Source organism: Oreochromis aureus, linkage group 1 (assembly GCF_013358895.1).
Source record: "Oreochromis aureus strain Israel breed Guangdong linkage group 1, ZZ_aureus, whole genome shotgun sequence".
NCBI lineage: Eukaryota > Metazoa > Chordata > Actinopteri > Cichliformes > Cichlidae > Oreochromis > Oreochromis aureus.
In genome coordinates this window covers 15,857,272-15,875,735 of record NC_052942.1, presented here as the reverse complement: position 1 = coordinate 15,875,735, position 18,464 = coordinate 15,857,272, and the positions used below count along the sequence as shown (strand labels likewise).

General features: G+C 41.7%; 1 protein-coding gene across 1 annotated transcript in view; it reads right to left on the bottom strand.

Moving 5' to 3' along the window:
• Nucleotides 1-18,097, bottom strand: part of pla2r1 (phospholipase A2 receptor 1) — a 31,283-nt gene extending 13,186 nt beyond the window's left edge. The window contains exons 1-18 of the mRNA XM_031728939.2: nt 16,952-18,097; nt 15,291-15,671; nt 15,033-15,206; nt 14,719-14,883; nt 14,086-14,199; nt 13,595-13,741; nt 12,859-13,053; nt 12,598-12,761; nt 12,121-12,231; nt 8,234-8,346; nt 7,959-8,134; nt 7,638-7,846; nt 6,476-6,621; nt 5,263-5,347; nt 5,046-5,181; nt 4,902-4,937; nt 4,330-4,490; nt 2,356-2,420 (exon numbers count right to left, since the gene is read on the bottom strand). Of these exons, the coding sequence (XP_031584799.1) occupies nt 2,356-2,420; nt 4,330-4,490; nt 4,902-4,937; nt 5,046-5,181; nt 5,263-5,347; nt 6,476-6,621; nt 7,638-7,846; nt 7,959-8,134; nt 8,234-8,346; nt 12,121-12,231; nt 12,598-12,761; nt 12,859-13,053; nt 13,595-13,741; nt 14,086-14,199; nt 14,719-14,883; nt 15,033-15,206; nt 15,291-15,671; nt 16,952-17,099 (2,726 nt within the window). The 5' untranslated portion in view covers nt 17,100-18,097. The remainder of the gene's footprint in view (nt 1-2,355; nt 2,421-4,329; nt 4,491-4,901; nt 4,938-5,045; nt 5,182-5,262; nt 5,348-6,475; nt 6,622-7,637; nt 7,847-7,958; nt 8,135-8,233; nt 8,347-12,120; nt 12,232-12,597; nt 12,762-12,858; nt 13,054-13,594; nt 13,742-14,085; nt 14,200-14,718; nt 14,884-15,032; nt 15,207-15,290; nt 15,672-16,951) is intronic.
• Nucleotides 18,098-18,464: the final 367 nt, after the last annotated feature.

The following is an 18,464-nucleotide window of genomic DNA, read 5'->3' as shown; positions in this document are numbered from 1 at the left end:
ATTCTACAGGGTGGGCCATTTATATGGATACACCGTAATAAAATGGGAATGGTTGGTGATATTAAAGTCCTGTTTGTGGCACATGTGAGGGGGCAAACTCCTCAAGATGGGTGGTGACCATGGTGGCCATGTAGAAGTCGGCCATCTTCCGGGGCGATCGTGGCTCAAGAGTTGGGAGTTCGCCTTGTAATCGGAAGGTTGCCGGTTCGAGCCCCGGCTCGGACAGTCTCGGTCGTTGTGTCCTTGGGCAAGACACTTCACCCGTTGCCTACTGGTGGTGGTCAGAGGGCCCGGTGGCGCCAGTGTCCGGCAGCCTCGCCTCTGTCAGTGTGCCCCAGGGTGGCTGTGGCTACAACGTAGCTTGCCATCACCAGTGTGTGAATGTGTGTGTGAATGACTGGATATGTAAAGCGCTTTGGGGTCCTTAGGGACTAGAAGGCGCTATATAAATACAGGCCATTTACCATTTACCATCTTGGATACAACTTTTGTTTTTTCAATAGGAAGAGGGCCATGTGACACATCAAACTTATTGGTAATGTCACAAGAAAAACAATGGTGTGCTTGGTTTCAACGTAACTTTATTCTTTCATGAGTTATTTACAAGTTTCTCTTTGTTCACAGCCATTGACATGTCGAAGAGGTTAACACGTGAGGAGCGGATCGAAATTGTGTTGACACCCTATGAGACCTCCCATCTCCCATGCTTCAGTTAGCAAACTGCTTGCTAAGTTTCGTGAAACTGGTTCAGTGTTGGATTTGCCAAAATGTGGATGCAAGAAAACTGTCAGTAATGAAGAAACATCAGTGGCTGTCCTAGCTTCATTCAGCAAGAGCCCACAGCGTGGCACTCGCCGCATGTCACTGGAGAGTGGCATTAGTCGAACATCCCTTCGGCAGATATTAGCTACTCACAAATGGCACCCTTACAAACTCCAGCTACTGCAGCATCTCAATGAGGATGACCCAGATCGGCGCACAGAATTTGCAGAATGGGCAAAACAAAAATTGGAACAGGACTCTCAGTTCACGCAGAAGATTTTGTTCAGTGATGAGGCAAACTTTTATGTGAATGGTGAAGTTAACAAACAAAACCACCGCTATTGGTCTGACGTTAACCCACATTGGATGGATCCCTCCAAGACTGTTGGAACAACAAAAGTGATGGTTTGGTGTGGTATATGGGGTACAACGATAGTGGGTCCATTCTTCATCAATGGAAACCTCAAGGCCACTGGATATTTGAAATTGCTACATGATGATGTGTTTCCCTCTTTATGCACTGAAGCTGGCACGTTCCTGAGTTTTTCCAGCAAGATGGTGCACCACCACATTATGGGTGCCAGGTCCGAGCATTCCTAGATGAACAGTTTCCTGGAAAGTGGATTGGTCGTCGTGGGCCAGTTGAATGGCCCCCAAGGTCTCCCGATCTGACCCCCTTAGACTTTTATCTTTGGGGTCATCTGAAGGCAATTGTCTATGGTGTGAAGATATGAGATGTGCAGCACCTGAAACTACGGATACTGGATGCCTGTGCTGGCATTTCTCCTGCGGTGTTGCTATCAGTGTGTGAAGAGTGGGAGAAGAGGGTTGCATTGACAATCCAACACAATGGGCAGCACATTGAACACATTTTATAAGTGGTCAGAAACTTGTAAATAACTCATGAAAGAATAAAGTTACGTTGAAACCAAGCACACCATTGTTTTTCTTGTGACATTACCAATAAGTTTGATGTGTCACATGGCCCTCTTCCTATTGAAAAACAAAAGTTGTATCCAAGATGGCCGACTTCTAAATGGCCACCGTGGTCACCACCCATCTTGAGGAGTTTGCCCCCTCACATATACTAATGTGCCACAAACAGGACTTTAATATCACCAACCATTCCCATTTTATTATGGTGTATCCATATAAATGGCCCACCCTGTAGTCTCTTTATTAGAGACTTAAGTGATGGACAGTGAAGATTAGCTTTTAATTTAATTTAATTTCTGTTTAAGTTTTAATGTGTTTGTGTAGAAGTGTAGGTAGTTTATTTTAAAAAATTGAACTTTGTTCTGTTTCCCCCCCACACACACACACACACACTTTACACGCCAGTTGTTTATAATGCTTTTCCTTAGTCACGTAAGGCCCATTTCACCAAGTTTGCAACATGACTTCGTTTCCTCTTTCTCACTTTGACAAGTTTCACAAACTGAAACAGAACACCACACCTTCAAAGCATGCACAGGCCTTCGAAAGACTCACATTTTATAAATCACGTCTGACATTTATAAAATAACATCAGCATTTTTTCACTCACAGTAACAGAAACAGGATAGAAGCTCCAAAAAAAAAATCCCCACACACCTGACCTCCTGTCCAGGCGGACCAATGGACAGGCCAATCCACCAGTCAGTCGGGCCCAGCGAGAGCTGAAGAGACACAGTAAACAGAAAATAGATGACAAAGAAAACTCGTGAGCCATCCCTCACCAAGCCGGAAGATTGGCTTTTCAGAGCTCCTGACATGAGGGGTCTTTCAGGCACCCTGCCTAGCCTGTTCTTGGCCTCTTTCACTGCCTTGTTTTGTTCTCATTATCCTCTCACAAGCCTCAACGCCACAAGAGACTTCTTTAGTCCGATCCAAAAGGCTTTTTGGGAGCGCTCGAGCATTAAAGGGTCCACATATGAGACGCATTTTAGCTTGTCTGTATGCGTCTGTAAACACTCGAGTTTGGAAATCCATTGTGTTCACGCTTGTCCGTCACTGTGTGCGTGAACTGTTTGAAGAATGGATGTAGTGGCCCATTCAATGGAGACAAACCTCTGTGATTAAGCGCATTCATTTGGCTTGTTTGTCTGGATCTCTGAAAACAAGAAAATGCCTCAAAAGGTCCTGATTTCACTGAAATCACTGCAATTAGGAAGTAGGATTACTCAGCTGGACCATTAATCCTAAGAGAATTAATAGTGTTTAACATTAGAAATCATTGAAAACACATCTTAAAGAAATATAAACCACTTTGCTCTGAGTTTCATTCATTTCTGTTAAATTACTTTTCAACTGTATAAACAATCTAGCCCTGGAGCCTCCTTGTAGATTCATCCAAAGTCAAGAGAGTGCTAGAGATGCTAGGAGCATGGTGAATGGTAGCTGTGAAATACCACATCGCTGATCTAAATATGGACAATCAGCATTCTCCATTAAGACCTGCCATCTGTGAAATAGACTAACATCAGTCACACATATTAAATCTTTCACAGTTCAGGTCAAAGGTTAGTGCTAAAAGCACATTTAGAGCTGCAGCCATTTTAATTAATTATACTAAAGTATCATAATCATCAAAACAAAAAAAATGTATTTTCTTTTTTGTATTTCCTTACAGTTTTGCATTTTTTCTCCGCAGCTAATGTGTATTTATTGTAGCTTTACATTATTAATATGTTGTGGATGTATTTAACTGAATACTTTAAATTTTGTCTGGTTATTGTGGCTATAAAAGCCCAACAAGGGTTGGAAGTCAACAATAGCTACACAGTCTGTCTGTCTTTCATGTTCTGTATTGGGGCTATGTTAAACCTGCAACTTTGATAAATAAAATTTAATAACAATAATTTAAAAAATAACAACAACAACAACTGATGCTACTTTGTTAAAAAAAAAAAGTCAAATTAAAATTATCTGATGCAAAATGTATACTGAGGGCCAAGTGTGATGGAGGGACAAAAAACAATTAAGGAGTATTAAAATGATCAAAATACATTTTTTATATCTATTTACTATATTTATGTAATTATTCAATAAATTATTGGATCATTTTCCATTTGATTACATTTAAATTAAATTATTAAAGTGGTATAAATTTCAATATAATAAAGAAGAAATTGTGTGATATAATTATCTTTAATGAATTGTATCAAATACTATTATAATACAATTATTGTTAAAAATAAATGCTAATAAATAAAATGCTAACAAGTAATCTGTAAATAAATTATGTTACCACCTCAAAGTGATTATAAAAACTGATTTTGTGTCTGTGGAATCTCATTATTTTGTCCCATCTTTCTCCCAAAGCCTGCGATGGCCCCGCCCCTCCCTGAGCCTGGTTCTGTTGGAGGTTTCTTCCTGTTAAAAGGGAGTTTTTCCTTCCCACTGTCACCAAGTGCTTGCTCATAGGTGGTCATTTGATGATCTTTATTATTGTCGGGTCTTTATCTTGCAATATGTTTTTGTGATTTGGAGCTAGATAAACAAAACTGAATTGAATTGAATTTAACAGGTTGTGAATTTAAAGATTTAAAGTTGAATCCATGTCTACGAGCAGTGGCAGTAACAGACCCGCCGCAAGCGTTCCTTGACAAAGTTGAGCTCCTCTTTGGAGTGAATGGACAGCAGGTAGGCTCCCATCATCTGACAGGCCAGAGAGACAGCGTGCCAGTCAAAGGGCTGCTTGGCCAGCAGGTACTCAGCTCCACGGTAAAACACCCAAGGCTCGCTCTCTGTGGCCGAGGACAAGCACAGAAACAGGACACAATTTCATGTAATAAGATAGGACTACATATAGACAAACACTTGGCTATGACACAAATACAGAAAAAGTGGCTCTGGCAGCAGGTTAAAGCTTAGTATCAGACAGGAAGAGCTGGATTTCTCTACTTCAAAATAAAATTTAAGTATAGCATTCTGGCATCCATGTAGCTTAAACTAGGTGAACTCTTTAGGAACATGCCTTGAAGTTATGCTCATTAAAATGGTCGGTTAGCACTTTCTATCAAAACTTTTTTTTTACCTAGCAGGTCACATGATAATGATGTAGTTGGGTACAACTACCCAGCAGCAGACTGTAGACACACAAGGGAAACCCTCTATGAAGTTTCCAAATGTTGAAATTAAAGACAAGCTTTACTTACGCTCAGTGTACCAGTAGGGTTTGTTCAGTTTATCACCTGCAATGTAAAACAGAGTTTGGTAAATGATGCAGTCCTGATATGTGTATAAGCAGCATGTGCGTGTAGATAGTGGAGGTGAATGTGTTTGTGTGTGTACGTGTTTACCTCTGGACAGCTTACAGATCCACTCGTGTTTGGAGTCGCACAGCTGCGGCATGAACGTGTTGGTCAGGTCACTGTACGCAGCACAGTCCCGCCTGTCATCCTCCTCGCTCTTATCATCAATGAACGAAGTCACCACCTGCACAAAGACAAATCTGTAACACTCCACGGAGCGTTGATGGGCTACCAGGACACTCAGTGAATGTCTCTGTGTACTCACAGGAGAACCATCAGACCACTCCCAAGCTCCGGCATATTCAGGGTCTCTCTTATTTAAACCCACCCAGAACCGACGAGCCTCTGTTCTGAAAAAAGTGAAGCACAGTACAAACACAGCTACAGATAAACGGGTCTTCTAACCTTTTAGGACTCGGATATTCGGCACTGATTTTCCTCCCATCACCCCTTGGAAGACTGTCTAGCTTTCGTGAGGAGAAACAGTTCCCCTTGTTTTATATTTTGGATTTAGCTGTAGATTTAGATCTCATCATTTCGATCTTATTTGGATTGTGCAGTTTGTTGCCACAGAGCCAGGCAGCTCTCCCAGAAGTGAAAGATCCTCCGTCCAAAAATGATCTTCAATTAAATTCCTCAAAACCCATCCAAGTCTTCACTGTGCAAAACAAAATTGCATATATACATCAAAATAGACAAGTACGTTTTTTGTAATAATCTGATTGACAGCTGTGTGCTATTTTAAACTGAGATTGTAAAATGGGCTTGAATGTCTTAATTTCTTTTTGGTTTCATCCTGTGCAGTCATACAAAATAAACCTTGATTCCTTTTTTCCCAAGACCTAGAAATGAAGTCATAGCCCACCGCCTTAGCAACACTGTATTGGCTAACCATTTGTTTTATATTTATATTTCCGAGCTGCTGGCACAAAACAAACTCGAGAACCTGATGACTGGTTTTCCGTTTACATGTAAAAATAGACAAATGTATGACTTCAGGGCTTCAAAGTCCTGGACTGCTCTGATCTACATGAGAAACTCATTTTACAACTTGTGTCTGCTCATTTTTTAACCTTAATGTAAAACACATTTTTAAGAAAACATGAACCAAAAAAAGGTCAAACTGACCCCAAAGACATCCTGAGATTAATTATCTCTAATTTGAGTGACGTCTTTCTTACGTAAATCAGAGAAATATGCATCAGAGAGTTAAATCAGTCTTATCTGGAAATGAAGACGCCCTGATGTAACTTCAGAATCTGTGGTCACCTTGTCCTTGTTCTTGATATTGAGATTGCTGCGTTAAATAACTGTTCAAATCTAAGTCTCCTACACACAACTAAACAACTAACACCATAAAAAAGGTGGACATCTGCTCTCCAAAACCAAATAATTAAACTCTGTATTCACCGCTCCGAGCACATAAAATAAAATCATCTCAATCGTCCCACAACATTCCTGTACTGATGAGTACCAACCCTTCAAACATGGTACTGAGGAGCTGTTTAACAAACACCTGCTCCTCATAGTGTTGGAAACTGGCCAGCTGAGCCCCGAGGGCCTGACAGAAGAAGTCTGCTTCCACCCAGGAGCGCTTCATCAGGACTTTCTCATTGTGGAACACCTGGAAGAGCAACACTTGGAGTCAGCTGAGGGTTACAGGGTACAAAGAGCAGAAATGTATCCCATTATGTGCTCGCTGCTCAGAAACATGCTGATAGCAGGGGTACAATTTGGCATTGGGGTGTCATGTCTAAAAAAAATGTTTTATTCCATCCCGCTTTTGATTTGTAGCGCTGCGTCAGTTTTATAGTAAGATGTGCTGCATTTTAACTATTTTTTCAGCTACTCCACACCTTTTTCTATAAACAAGAAGGAGAGGAAACGTATCAAAACATCAAACCTATTAGCAATCATGATGTATGGAGGGGGTAGACAAGTCACTTCATAGTGTAGTGGTTTACACATCTGCCTAACTTCCTAAAGGTTCCAGTTTGAGTCAAGGGGGAGACACGGATCCTGCTGGGAGTTGCTTCAGAAGGGCAGCGTGGTGTAAACATGTGTTAAATCAAATATGCTGCGATCCCTCGTGCATAAGAACAGCTGAAAGAAGATGTTCATAGAAGGCAGGCAACAGCAAAATTATAGCCATCCAGGGGGATGTGTTTTCAGTAAAACCAGTGTGGGAGTGCAGTACTGACCTCAAACAAACACACACTGAGACGCATTTTCAGAGCTGGGATAGTAAGCTGATCGACTCATTAGTCAAGCGACAGACAGTTAATAAGCACCAGACCCTAAAATGTCATTTAGGATCTGTCTGTTGTATTGAAGTAAATATCTTGCAGCGGTAAACTGGAGTAAACAGATACTATAGGAGACGTTTTAACTGATAATGAAAATAACTATTAAGTGTAGACCTGGTTGAAATTGGAAATCATGAAAATAAATTGCCTGTCAGTGTGAATGTGTGAGACCCCAGGTAGCCCTGCCTGTTGCACAGTGCATGATGGGATAGGACACCCAGTGACCTTAGCGTGATAAACAAAACAAAAAAGCAAATATCCACATGTGTGTGTTTCAGACAGAGTGCATGGTGATTTATTTAGTGTGATAAAAAAAATAGGAGGATAATCTAACCTTAAAGCAGTGGAGCAGCCCAGAGTTTGATTCCCACCCTGGGGGGCATGGGGCGTAGGCATCAATGTGATGCTCCGGCAGCTGAACATCATGGTAGCTCCTGATGTTCTGCTTACACACAGCCAAGGCCTTGTGAACCTTGCAGTCTTTCACCTCCCAGCGACCCAGAGCAGGTCCTCCTGACATAGCGACACAGCCACTGGTGCTGACTAGTGAAAGCAGAAGATGTAGGAGTTAAAAAAAAAGAGTGAAAATGTTTACGAATCCGATTTTATTACTAATCTTAAAGTAAAAAACAAACATTTCCAAACAGTGTGCTACCTGGCTGGTGTTTATTCCAGTTTGTGAAGGTGAGAGGCAGAGAGGAGCCGTTATGATGAAGCCATCTGTACTCTCCCTTCCTCCCCTGGTCCTGGTCCCTGAGACCAATCCAGTAATACATGCTACTTTTGGCCCCACTTTCACTCAGCAGACTGTTGACAAAGGCCTGCTCAAACCTGCCAGCAGATGGAGCAAGAGAGGAGAAAAGTAAGAAGACTGGCAAAATGTGAGTAAAAACTTAAAATTACAAATTCAAAAATGACTTGAGAAATCACCTGTTTTCCACAGTGAGAAGAGAACCCTTGCAGTAATATCCCATCAGGGCATCTTCAAAGCTCTGTTCTTGACCTGTCACCATGTAACAGGAATGGCCGTGCTTCTTCCAGCCCTAAACCCCCCCCCCCCCCGACAAAAACACCCGTTATCAGGCTCTCTCTCACTGCTTAAGTCCAAATAAGAAAAATACATATTTACAGGTTAGACATATTTTGCCTTTCATCTTCGTTGTTCACATTTCAGCATTCCTGTTCAATAAACTATCTAAAGAGCAGCGATAGAGGTAAATATGCATGGTGCTTCTATTTACAGATTGTCCGGTTTTGCCTCATTTGCTTTGCTCAACAGTTTTCCATCTATTACTCACTGAAATGTCCCTGATGCCGTAACAGGTTAGATTAATGAGGCTGAACAATCATCCCCTCATGCCACTGATTCGAATCCAGGTTTAGCCAGAAGCTTAACAGGAGCTGACATTTTGGTTGTTGCCTACAGCTGTTTGTAGGAGTCTTTTTTCCTCTCTTTATTAAATCGAGGCAGCTCTTATAAAGCAACAGGATTTTCAGAGAGAGAGAGCTGAAAGGTATATTTAAGCACACAGCACAGCAGGTATTATTTATTTATAGTGATTAATGATCCCTGACGTGTAGACACGAGTGGTCAGGACCTCAGTACAGACTGCAACATAACATGGCTTTCTATACATTTCTGTACTTGTTGCACACAGATTTATAGTTCACATAATTTGTTAAAGTCGTTGTTATGGTAATGTAAGTAAAAGTATGACAGTTTTACACATACAGTCCCGTTCCACTTTATTAGGCAAACCTCCTCAACTGCTTGTTAATGCAAAAATCTAAAAGCAACTCAGAGCATTTATTCCTGTGGACATGGTCACAATGGCCTGCAGAGTTCAAACTGAGCAACACAGTAGAGAGAAAAGGTGATTTAAGTGACTTTAAACGTGGCATGGTTGTTTGTGCCACATGGGCTGGTTTGAGTATTTCAGAAACTGCTGATCTGCTGGGTTTTTCCCACACAACCATTTCCATGGTTTACACAGAACGGTCCAGAAAAAAAGAGAAAATATCCAGCAAGCAGCAGTTTTCTGGGAGAAAATGCTTTGTTGATGTTAGAGGTCAGATGAGAATTCCCAGGCTGCTTTGAGCTGGTAAGAAGGCAAAAGTAACTCAAATAACCGTTTATTACAACCAAAGTATGCAGAAGACCATCTCTGTATTCGCTACACATCATAGAAAGTTGAAACAGATGGGCTACAGCAGCAGAAGACCACACTAGAAGCCACTACAGTTAACCAAAAAAAGAAAAATTAGGTTTTCCAAAACACAAGATTGGAAAAAACATTGCAGTTATTGTTTTAGTGCTTGGAACTGATCTTGGTTTTACCACAGAGGCTGTAATCTCTAGTCATTATGCTGCTCGATGGGTTGCTGTAGTTACATATATGGTTATTACACATGGACAATGCATTCAGGGTTTAGAAAAGAAAAGGAAGATTTTATTAACAGATCAGTTAGCACAGGCACAATTTGAGATGCTTCTTCTGTGCCACTGAAAACATCATTTCAGCCAAATACTGCTACAGTTACTATTTTCTCTATAATCTCCAAAAATTAAGGTTGTGCACACAAATTAAGGTATTTTACAAACTAAATCATTTAAAAGTGAACAAATAAAATGTGTCTGTAACTTTCGAGGAACTGAAAGGTGGCACTGATCACTCAGAGATAGATAGGGCCTGACTAATTTCAAAACCGATATAGATATTTGGTGACATAAGAAGACAATATGTCAGCCGATATCTTTTTCTTTCAGACACATGAAACATAAATAGATTTTCCTACCATTTCTTACGTGTTGCTATTTATGAGTCCTTGCTAAAATAAGACGACAGAGCAGTTTAAAAATAATCTAGTTTAATTGTTACAACTTGTGGATTCGTTGTTTACGCTCTGCAAGATTCTCCTCTCATCAATCATCAGACTCAGAATCACAATATTTTATTAATCCCGAATGAAATTATGTGGTTACAGTTGCTCCAAGACAATAACAGTAACTGAACTAATTAAATAATACAATATATTGTAAAGTTTACAAAATATAAGAAATAGCTCAAATATAGACAAATAGCTCACTTATAAATTTCAAGAATATTACAGAGGTGAAATATATATGATTGACATTTTACTCTAACCTGTAAAACCTGTGATTTGTTATTTTACTGTAGAGCGTGTGCAAAAGGGTGTAACTATTGTACTGTGTAGTGTGCATTAGATGGGCAGGATTGATTTCCTGTGTCGTTTATTGGTGAGTTTGTGTAATCTCAGTCTCTCACTGAATGTTCTCCTGTGACTGGCCAGCACGTCATGGAGAAGGTGGGAGGTGTTATCCAGCATTGTCCTTATCTTGGACAACATCCAGATCTCCGACACCACCTTAAGGGAGTCTAGCTCCGTCCCCACAAGATTACTGGCCTTGTAGATAAGTTTATCGAGTCTGTTGGCATTTGCAACCCTCAACCTGCTGGCCCAGCATGCACCAGCATAGAGGACAGCACTGACCACAACAGACTCGTAAAAAATCCTGAGCATTGTCGGACAGATGTTAAAAGACCTCAGCCGCTTCAGAAAATAGAGACAACTCTGGCCCTTCCTGTAGAGCGCAGTGGTGTTTTTAACCTAGTTCAGTTTATTGTCTATGTGTAATCTGAGGTATTTATAGTCCTCTACAATGTCCACATCGACCCCCCTAGATCGAAACGGGGGTCAAGGGTTTCCTGGTCCGCCTAAAGTTCACAATCAATTCTTTGGTCCAACACGCAGACTGCTTCTTTTAGCAATATAGTGTAACTAATATTGGCTGATAAATAAGTCAAAAGATATTTCTTTATTAAAGCACTCAACAATCATATTTCTGTCTTATAAAAATCGCATTTAAGCCAGTTATGTTAAATAAAATATCCTTTTGACATAACTGCTAAAACTAACCCGTTACATCTGTTCTAACATGGCAATACTGTAATAATATGCATATCAGCAAGTATACACGCTTGTGTGTGTGTGTGTGTGCGTGTTTTGACAAGAGGTGAGAAAACCCCCACATCCCCCCTTCACTCCTGTTTCCTGTCTAGTTTGTTTTGATTCTTAAAATACTGTCAGAAAAATTCACAGACTGCTCGAGCATGTCCACTGATACTGTGTCATCGGGGTAATTTCTGGCCTCCTGTTTTAGGGCATGAAGCACCCTGATGACTCAGGAGTCTGATATTCCTTTAAACACAGTCAAGGAGCAACATGCATGCCAGACAACACGTCAGAGGTCCAATGAGTCAGCTAATTGTGCATTTGAAGGAGCAGAATGCCCTGAAATTGAACCACAGCAGACATGTGGCACTTTCTAAGGCAAGTCCTGATCTCTGTGGAGCTATTTTAATGCTACACAGCACACAATATGCCTGAAAAACCTAGAGATAATTTTTTTTAATGTCAGGTTTCTCATCAGAATGAAAAAAATCTAAATACTTAAATACTAATGACTATATTAATTTTTACAATGTTCACAAGTATTATTGAAACTATATAGCTATTTTTCACTGGAAAAAAAGCAATATTTTCACGTTTAAAAGTACAGACAAGTACCATAATGGTTCAGTTCTAACCCTAAGCCTTCTAGATGTTTCTTTGGATTTCTCAGCTTTGCCCTGCTGTGAGTAAATGTTTATCAGAGGTCGCTTTAGTGTCATGCCGTCATATAATGTGACAAAGCTCAAAGCTCAGATATTGCCAAAAGATGATTTCTCTTATCTTGCTCAAAGAAATAGCACATTTGGACTTGTGTGTGTTTGTGGGTATACTTGTTTCCATACCTCAGGACAGCCCTCGTCCCAGGTTCCACGGTGCTGAACGCCATTCTGGCTCTCTCTTCTGCACACAGCAGGCAGTCGCTCGTCACATGACGCTAGCAGCCAGTTGCCACTCTGTGAAAGACGTTTTCAAAGATGATGCGTTCCATGATGAATGCATACAAACATTATAAAGTGATTAACCCTGACATAATTAGATGGTTAATTTATTAGCTGATTGACAAAAAATAAATTGGCGGCTATTTCTGTAGCTTATTAATCATGAGTCCATTAAAACCTGCTTTAATGGAGTCTGATGGAAATGCATTCAGCTACTGAAAAATGACATTGGCACTTTTCCTGGTAATAGATTAGGGTGAAATATCCTTTGTTCAACTGTTGGTAATAATAAAAGGGCAGAAGTGGGCATATTTAACATTTCATTTAATTAGATTTTTTGTAAATACTGCAGAGTTCTTACACCAAAACAGGGTTTCCCACCTTCCTGTCCACTTTAGTACACAGTGTTCCATCCGTCAGGTTATGAAGAGGGTGATACTGGTGCCAGAGAGTGAGAGTTACTGGTGAGCCATCAGACCACTCTACAGCTGGCAATAACGCCTGTTTCCAAAGTCCAATCCACATCTCTGTACTCCCCCCAGAATCTGTCAAATATGAGGACACACACACACCGTAGAATTTAGCATTTAGGGTGGATAACAAACACACCACGAAATATCTGCGTTGCATAACGCTCCTTACAGTTAGCCAGGAGGTTGACCAGCATTTCCACCTCAGACAAGGAGTGGATGCTGGTGAGATTTGCCCCGTAAGAATGACATTCCTGAGAAGACTCCTCCCAGCTTCCTGCTTCTGCTTCTGGCAGCACCCGGTAGCAAAAACCATTGTGAGGCCACCAGCCATCCGCACACTCGGTATCGATATACTGCCAGTTCTCTGCAAAGGGAGAGGAGACATAAGCCAGACCAGAATATTAAAAGCTGCAGACATTATTTTTGATCTAGACGCCAACAGTTCAACACAGAGGAAGGCCAAAGGTTCGGTCCGCAGGTGCAGTGCAGCTGCCGAGTCACGTTCTAAGGGCATATTCACACTGGACGCAGCTGCCTTGTACTGAGCTCAAGCACGACTGTTTCCTGTCCACATTCCTCCCCTGGCTTGGACTCTCACTGCCCTATACTTTTTGTTTTATTTCTTACTTAAAAAAGCAATATTTACAGATGCAGCTTTGGCTGTGGAAACATCTGAGATCCATGTTGGGGCATGGATAAAGTCATACACAGTGTGCCAGAGTCCAGCTGAACTGCAGCTGGCCTTACTTTCACAAGCATGCATTGATCATGTAAGTCAAACAAACTGGATTTTGGGGGTTCAGACATGTGAGGGCACAGCACAGCTTGTTTTGTGTAAGATACCTCCAAGGATGCAGAGAGGTCTCCAGTATGTTTGTGTCGCCTGTGCGTTAACATGTTCTCACCTAATGGCTCAGCTCCGCGGGTGTCATTAGGTGTCTTCTTGCAGATGTAAGGCAGAGCAGATTCACAGGATAGACTCTGCCAGTGACCCTCGAATCCTGAGTACACCCCACACTGCTTATTGTCCTGTAGCGGGCTGGCTGGGAGATCTGACGGGCACAAATGGAAAAAAGGCTTTGTTGGCTTTATTTCCTCAACAGTTACACAAGTTAAAGTTTTGCAACTAGACATATTTAAACATTAAAGTGTTAAGAAGGAAGGATGTTTAAGTCCTGACAGAGCTGTGGAGGTACATCAGATGAAAAGACTAGTTTAGATGAAACTTCTATAACATAGGTTTTATAAAGTAAGTCTTTTATGCTTTACTTTCATGATAAAATTGCTTCTTTTTGCCTTTGTTGGAGAGGCATTTCTAATATTCCCATTAGTGAAAATGTGGGGTACTTTTTAAATTTCCCTCTCACTTGGTCCTGGATAAACCAGTAGTCAGTACCTGTGGTGAAATTCACCAGTGACAGAGGGGCTCCGTCAGACCACTGCCATCCATGCCCATCCTTAATGTGGTTCAGCCCGGTCCACACCATCGCCCCAACGCTCGCCATTCGATCTACCACAAGATGCAAACACAGAAACGTGTTGTAGTAGTTCTCAAAATACACTTCTGACATAACTGAATATACACTCATGTGACACTTTTTTAGGTACACCGGTTCAGCTGCTTGTTAATGCAAATATCTAATCAGCCAATCACATGGCAGCGACTCAGTGCATTTAGGCATGTACACATGGTCACGAAGACCATCAGAATGGGGACGAAAGGTAATTTTAGTGGTGAACATGTCATGGCTGGTTGTGCCAGATGGGCGGGATTGAATATTTTAACTGTTAATCTACCAGCATCTGTAAGTTTAACGAGAATGTTTGGATGAAAATGCCTTGGTGATTCCACAGGTCAGCAGAGACTGCTTTGAGCTCATAGCAAGGCAAGAGTAACACAGGTAACTGCAACAAAGATATGCAGAAGAGCATCTATGAATGCACAGCACTACAGCAGCAGAAGACCACGCTGGATGGCACTCATCTTAGATAAAAACTGTTCTAGTGTCTTTTTTAACATGCGCGGTACCTCTGATATACTTGTGCTCTGCCAGGCTGGTGATGCTGAGCAAATTTCCACCTTGGGCCTCGCAGGTAGACAGCGCCTGACTCCAGGTTTGGATAGTGTACAGGTTGAACTGGTAACATGCACCCAACTCCTGGTTTGACTCCCAGAAGTGCTCACAACTGGAAACTATGAAAAAACAGACAAATGAAAACTGATAAGCACAAAGGTAAAGTGGGTCACCAGGCGTGACGAAGATAACATGAGCACGCAGCAACAACGGCCTGTGATGACTTGTCTTCCTGTCTTGCACGGGTGCGTCTGTGTGTCTGCTTTACCTTGCACTGGACAGAAGCCCCATCTTTCGCCTTTATCGTAGCGAGGGGTGGTTGAGCACCACAGAAGATGGTCCTCACGCCCCTCAGTAGTACACTCAGAGTACCATTGGTTGTTGTATTTAAAAGGAAAGGCACAAGGCATTCCATGTGCATTCCCCAACAAAGTGTGGATATCTATAAACAAAACATGCCGAGTTTCACTTGAGGTCAGAAATATCTTGTGCAGACAAGGCACACAGGAAGTTCGGGGTTGTTTACCTTCATATGGATATGAGCAGGGACCCTCTCTGGGAGTGTTGTACCTCTTCCACTGATGGTAAATGTTTTTCTTTACCACCACTAAACCTCGAACCACAGTCACCCTCCACTGGGACGCTCCATAAAGCGTGTTTCCGCTGCAGCGCCACCACAGCACAGGGAGGGACACATCGCACTCGAACATCCCGAGGGGCTGCGTCGAGTTGGAAATGTTGAGGCCCAGGCACGCGCTGGTGCCCAGATTAAAGAGACGATGCTGGGAGACCCACTTCCACAGCATGCGGCGCGTCGGACGCTCGCAGTCCTCCAGCACTAGTTTCGAGCGATTCACTGAGATGCACTGCTTCAGCGGCTCACTCTCCAGGATAAACAGACCTTTCTCTGGTAGGAAGTGATTGAGAGACGTGGAGAAGCAGATAAAATGAGGCAATGTGGGGCAATTCATGTGAACGTGTGCCGTAAACAACAGGGAATCCATTCAGCTTCAGAGATAAAACCGGTTCAAAAAGTAAAGTACAAAGACATGCTTTTCCACATTTCCATATGTGACAGAGCAAAGCTCGAGGAAGGCCTTGTGTTTAGAAACAAATCATGGTCTTTTGTAACTGGATACTCAAACAAAAGAGAGAGGATGATTCCAAGCAGCGGTGATGAAAAGACTGTGAGGAATCATCTCTTCCTGCATCTCGTTAGTTTGTACAGACAAAGAAAATCAGCAATATATGTTACCAGATCTAAAACAAACAACTAAAATTGTTTGCTGAGAATTTACATGGCTCAATTGGTTTGAAAAAAAAAAAGATGCTGGCGTGCACATCCATCACCAAAATGGCATTTTCAGTGTCCAGATATTCTTTCTCTGCATTTTTAATATGCACACTGTATTTGATTGCATTCTGGACGAGAACATGGGCTGATCTGAACAAATATGAGCAAACTGGGGTTGTTGCTCATAACTTTCCTTGCAGTTCACTAGGTTGCAGATATTTTTGACTAATTCATTGTTTAAACATGCCCAGATCTTCACATTTTAGAAGCTGGAAAATGCCAATACGATGCAGAGCTCTCTAAAACGCGGGGATGTAAGATGGTGAAAGACGGAGAAAATCAGCACATTCTCACACATGCAAAGGTGAATGTTTGACATTTTTCCACAATAACCCAACTGCTTATCACTCGAATGACTGACTGACCTATTGTGCTCATAATAAACAGACTGCATGCTACTGGGGGGTAAAAAAAAAACATATTTTTCCTTATTCACAACATGTTTTCAAGTATTCAGCAATCTGTTGCTTTCTAGGAGATTAAAAAAGAAGACCACGTAAAATTAACTTACAGGCAGAGGAAATGTTTTCATGCTGCTCTTGAGCTGCCTTTTATTACACACACACACACACACACACACACGGGAGGGGGGAGAAAGAGAGTAAAAAACAGCAAGAAATGTGAGCCTGGTGCAGCTGTGGGGTTCAAACTGTGGTCCACAGACCTCTTTCCAGACCTGAGGAGAGTTTAGGTGAGTCTTTAGATCACCCCCTCCATGCACAATTCCCTGATGTTAAACAACATCTTCATGAAAAAAGAAAAAAGGGAACTACTACATCCTTCCCATCATGTTGGCCATTGAACTTATACTAAGGGACCAGCTGGTAACTTACTGTAAAACTCCACGAGCTGTTTTTTCTCCAGGACTTCATCGTCCTCGTCTTCAGTGACACACACACAGCTTTTCGCCAACAACACAGTCACGCAAATAATCGCCAGAACAGGCGCGGAGTCCACGCAGCGGCACAACTGGATGAACATTTCGACAGCGGGATGCAGCGTTGGAGAGCCAATGTCCGCACATTCCGAAGATCAGAGGCGAAGGGGGTGTTTTGGGGTTTCTTTTTTTCCTTCTTCTTTCTTTCTTTCTTTCCTCCCCTCGTAGAAAAACTTCCTCTGGAGTCTGGTTTTCAGCGGGGAAGCAGCGACGTCACGTCTGACGGAGGAGCCGCTGCTGTCCGGCCTGGAAGCTGCATTCCTGCCGCTCAGGACTGTTTTCGCTGGGGCAGAGCCACAAGTCTGTATTTAGACCTGACCGAAGAAAAAAACAGACAGAGGGCAGACAGACAGTTTCTCTGTAGGCTGTGTAAAGTACATGACTATGAACAGGCTGCTCTCAGGTAAACTACACACAGCAAACTGTAGCCTACAGCTGTGTCATGTCTGGGACAGGCACCCAGATATCAACAAGTACTCTGGAGTTAGGCTATGCTAAGCAAATCTATCTTTTATATTGCCTCTGTTATGTATAATGTATTTAGAGTTAACAAAAGACTTTGTATGCTTGTCCCAATGTAACGTGTAAACACCTAAAAAACAAACAAACTTAAGTGTACAAGTTTTGGTGTGACCTGTAAAGGTTCACAACTTTGGAATAGCTAAAAACACCTAAAACAGCAGTTGCTGCTAAAATATGTTTTATATTGCACCCTGTATGGCAAGGATCTCTCAAAACTTTTAACAAGTCTCTATGTGAAGTTTATGCGATTATTTTTATGTATTGGATTGGTATTATTTTTATGATAGGATTCCTCGGGCTATTTTAGGATATTGAGTCATTTATGTTGGGATTCACATGTATCTGCACTATTGTATTTTATCCGACGTTTGGGTCCCCCCCATAAGGTGCGGTTAAGCTTTTTGTTTATCATTATCATGTTGGAATTTGTATTTTAATTGATTTATAAGCAAATTATTTATTTCATTGAGCTCACATGCACACAGTGGCCTTGTTTGCTTGAATATTCCTGCTTTTGCCTTCAAATTACACCTTGTCTTTTGAATCACCATCACTTCTGTCTCCTTCCTGGTCTCCCTGTCCTATGGGACAGCAAGAGCCTCTGTACTGTGAGACCTTGAGTCCTTCTTGATCAACATCACTTTGGTTATTTGCGCTGAATCCTCCTCTGTTCCAGCCCCGTTGCCCATCCCCTCATCCCTATGAAACCTGCTCCTTTCTGATAAAGGTTGTGTGTGAACAGAATTTCCCATCTGTGGGGATAAATAAAGCACCCTAGCTTATTGCAATTTCAGTCAGATTTGCAAACAAGTAATCAAACTGACACACATTGAACAAAGGGCCTTAGTATTCAGAGCAAGTTGCCTTGTTAGAAAATGGAAATACTG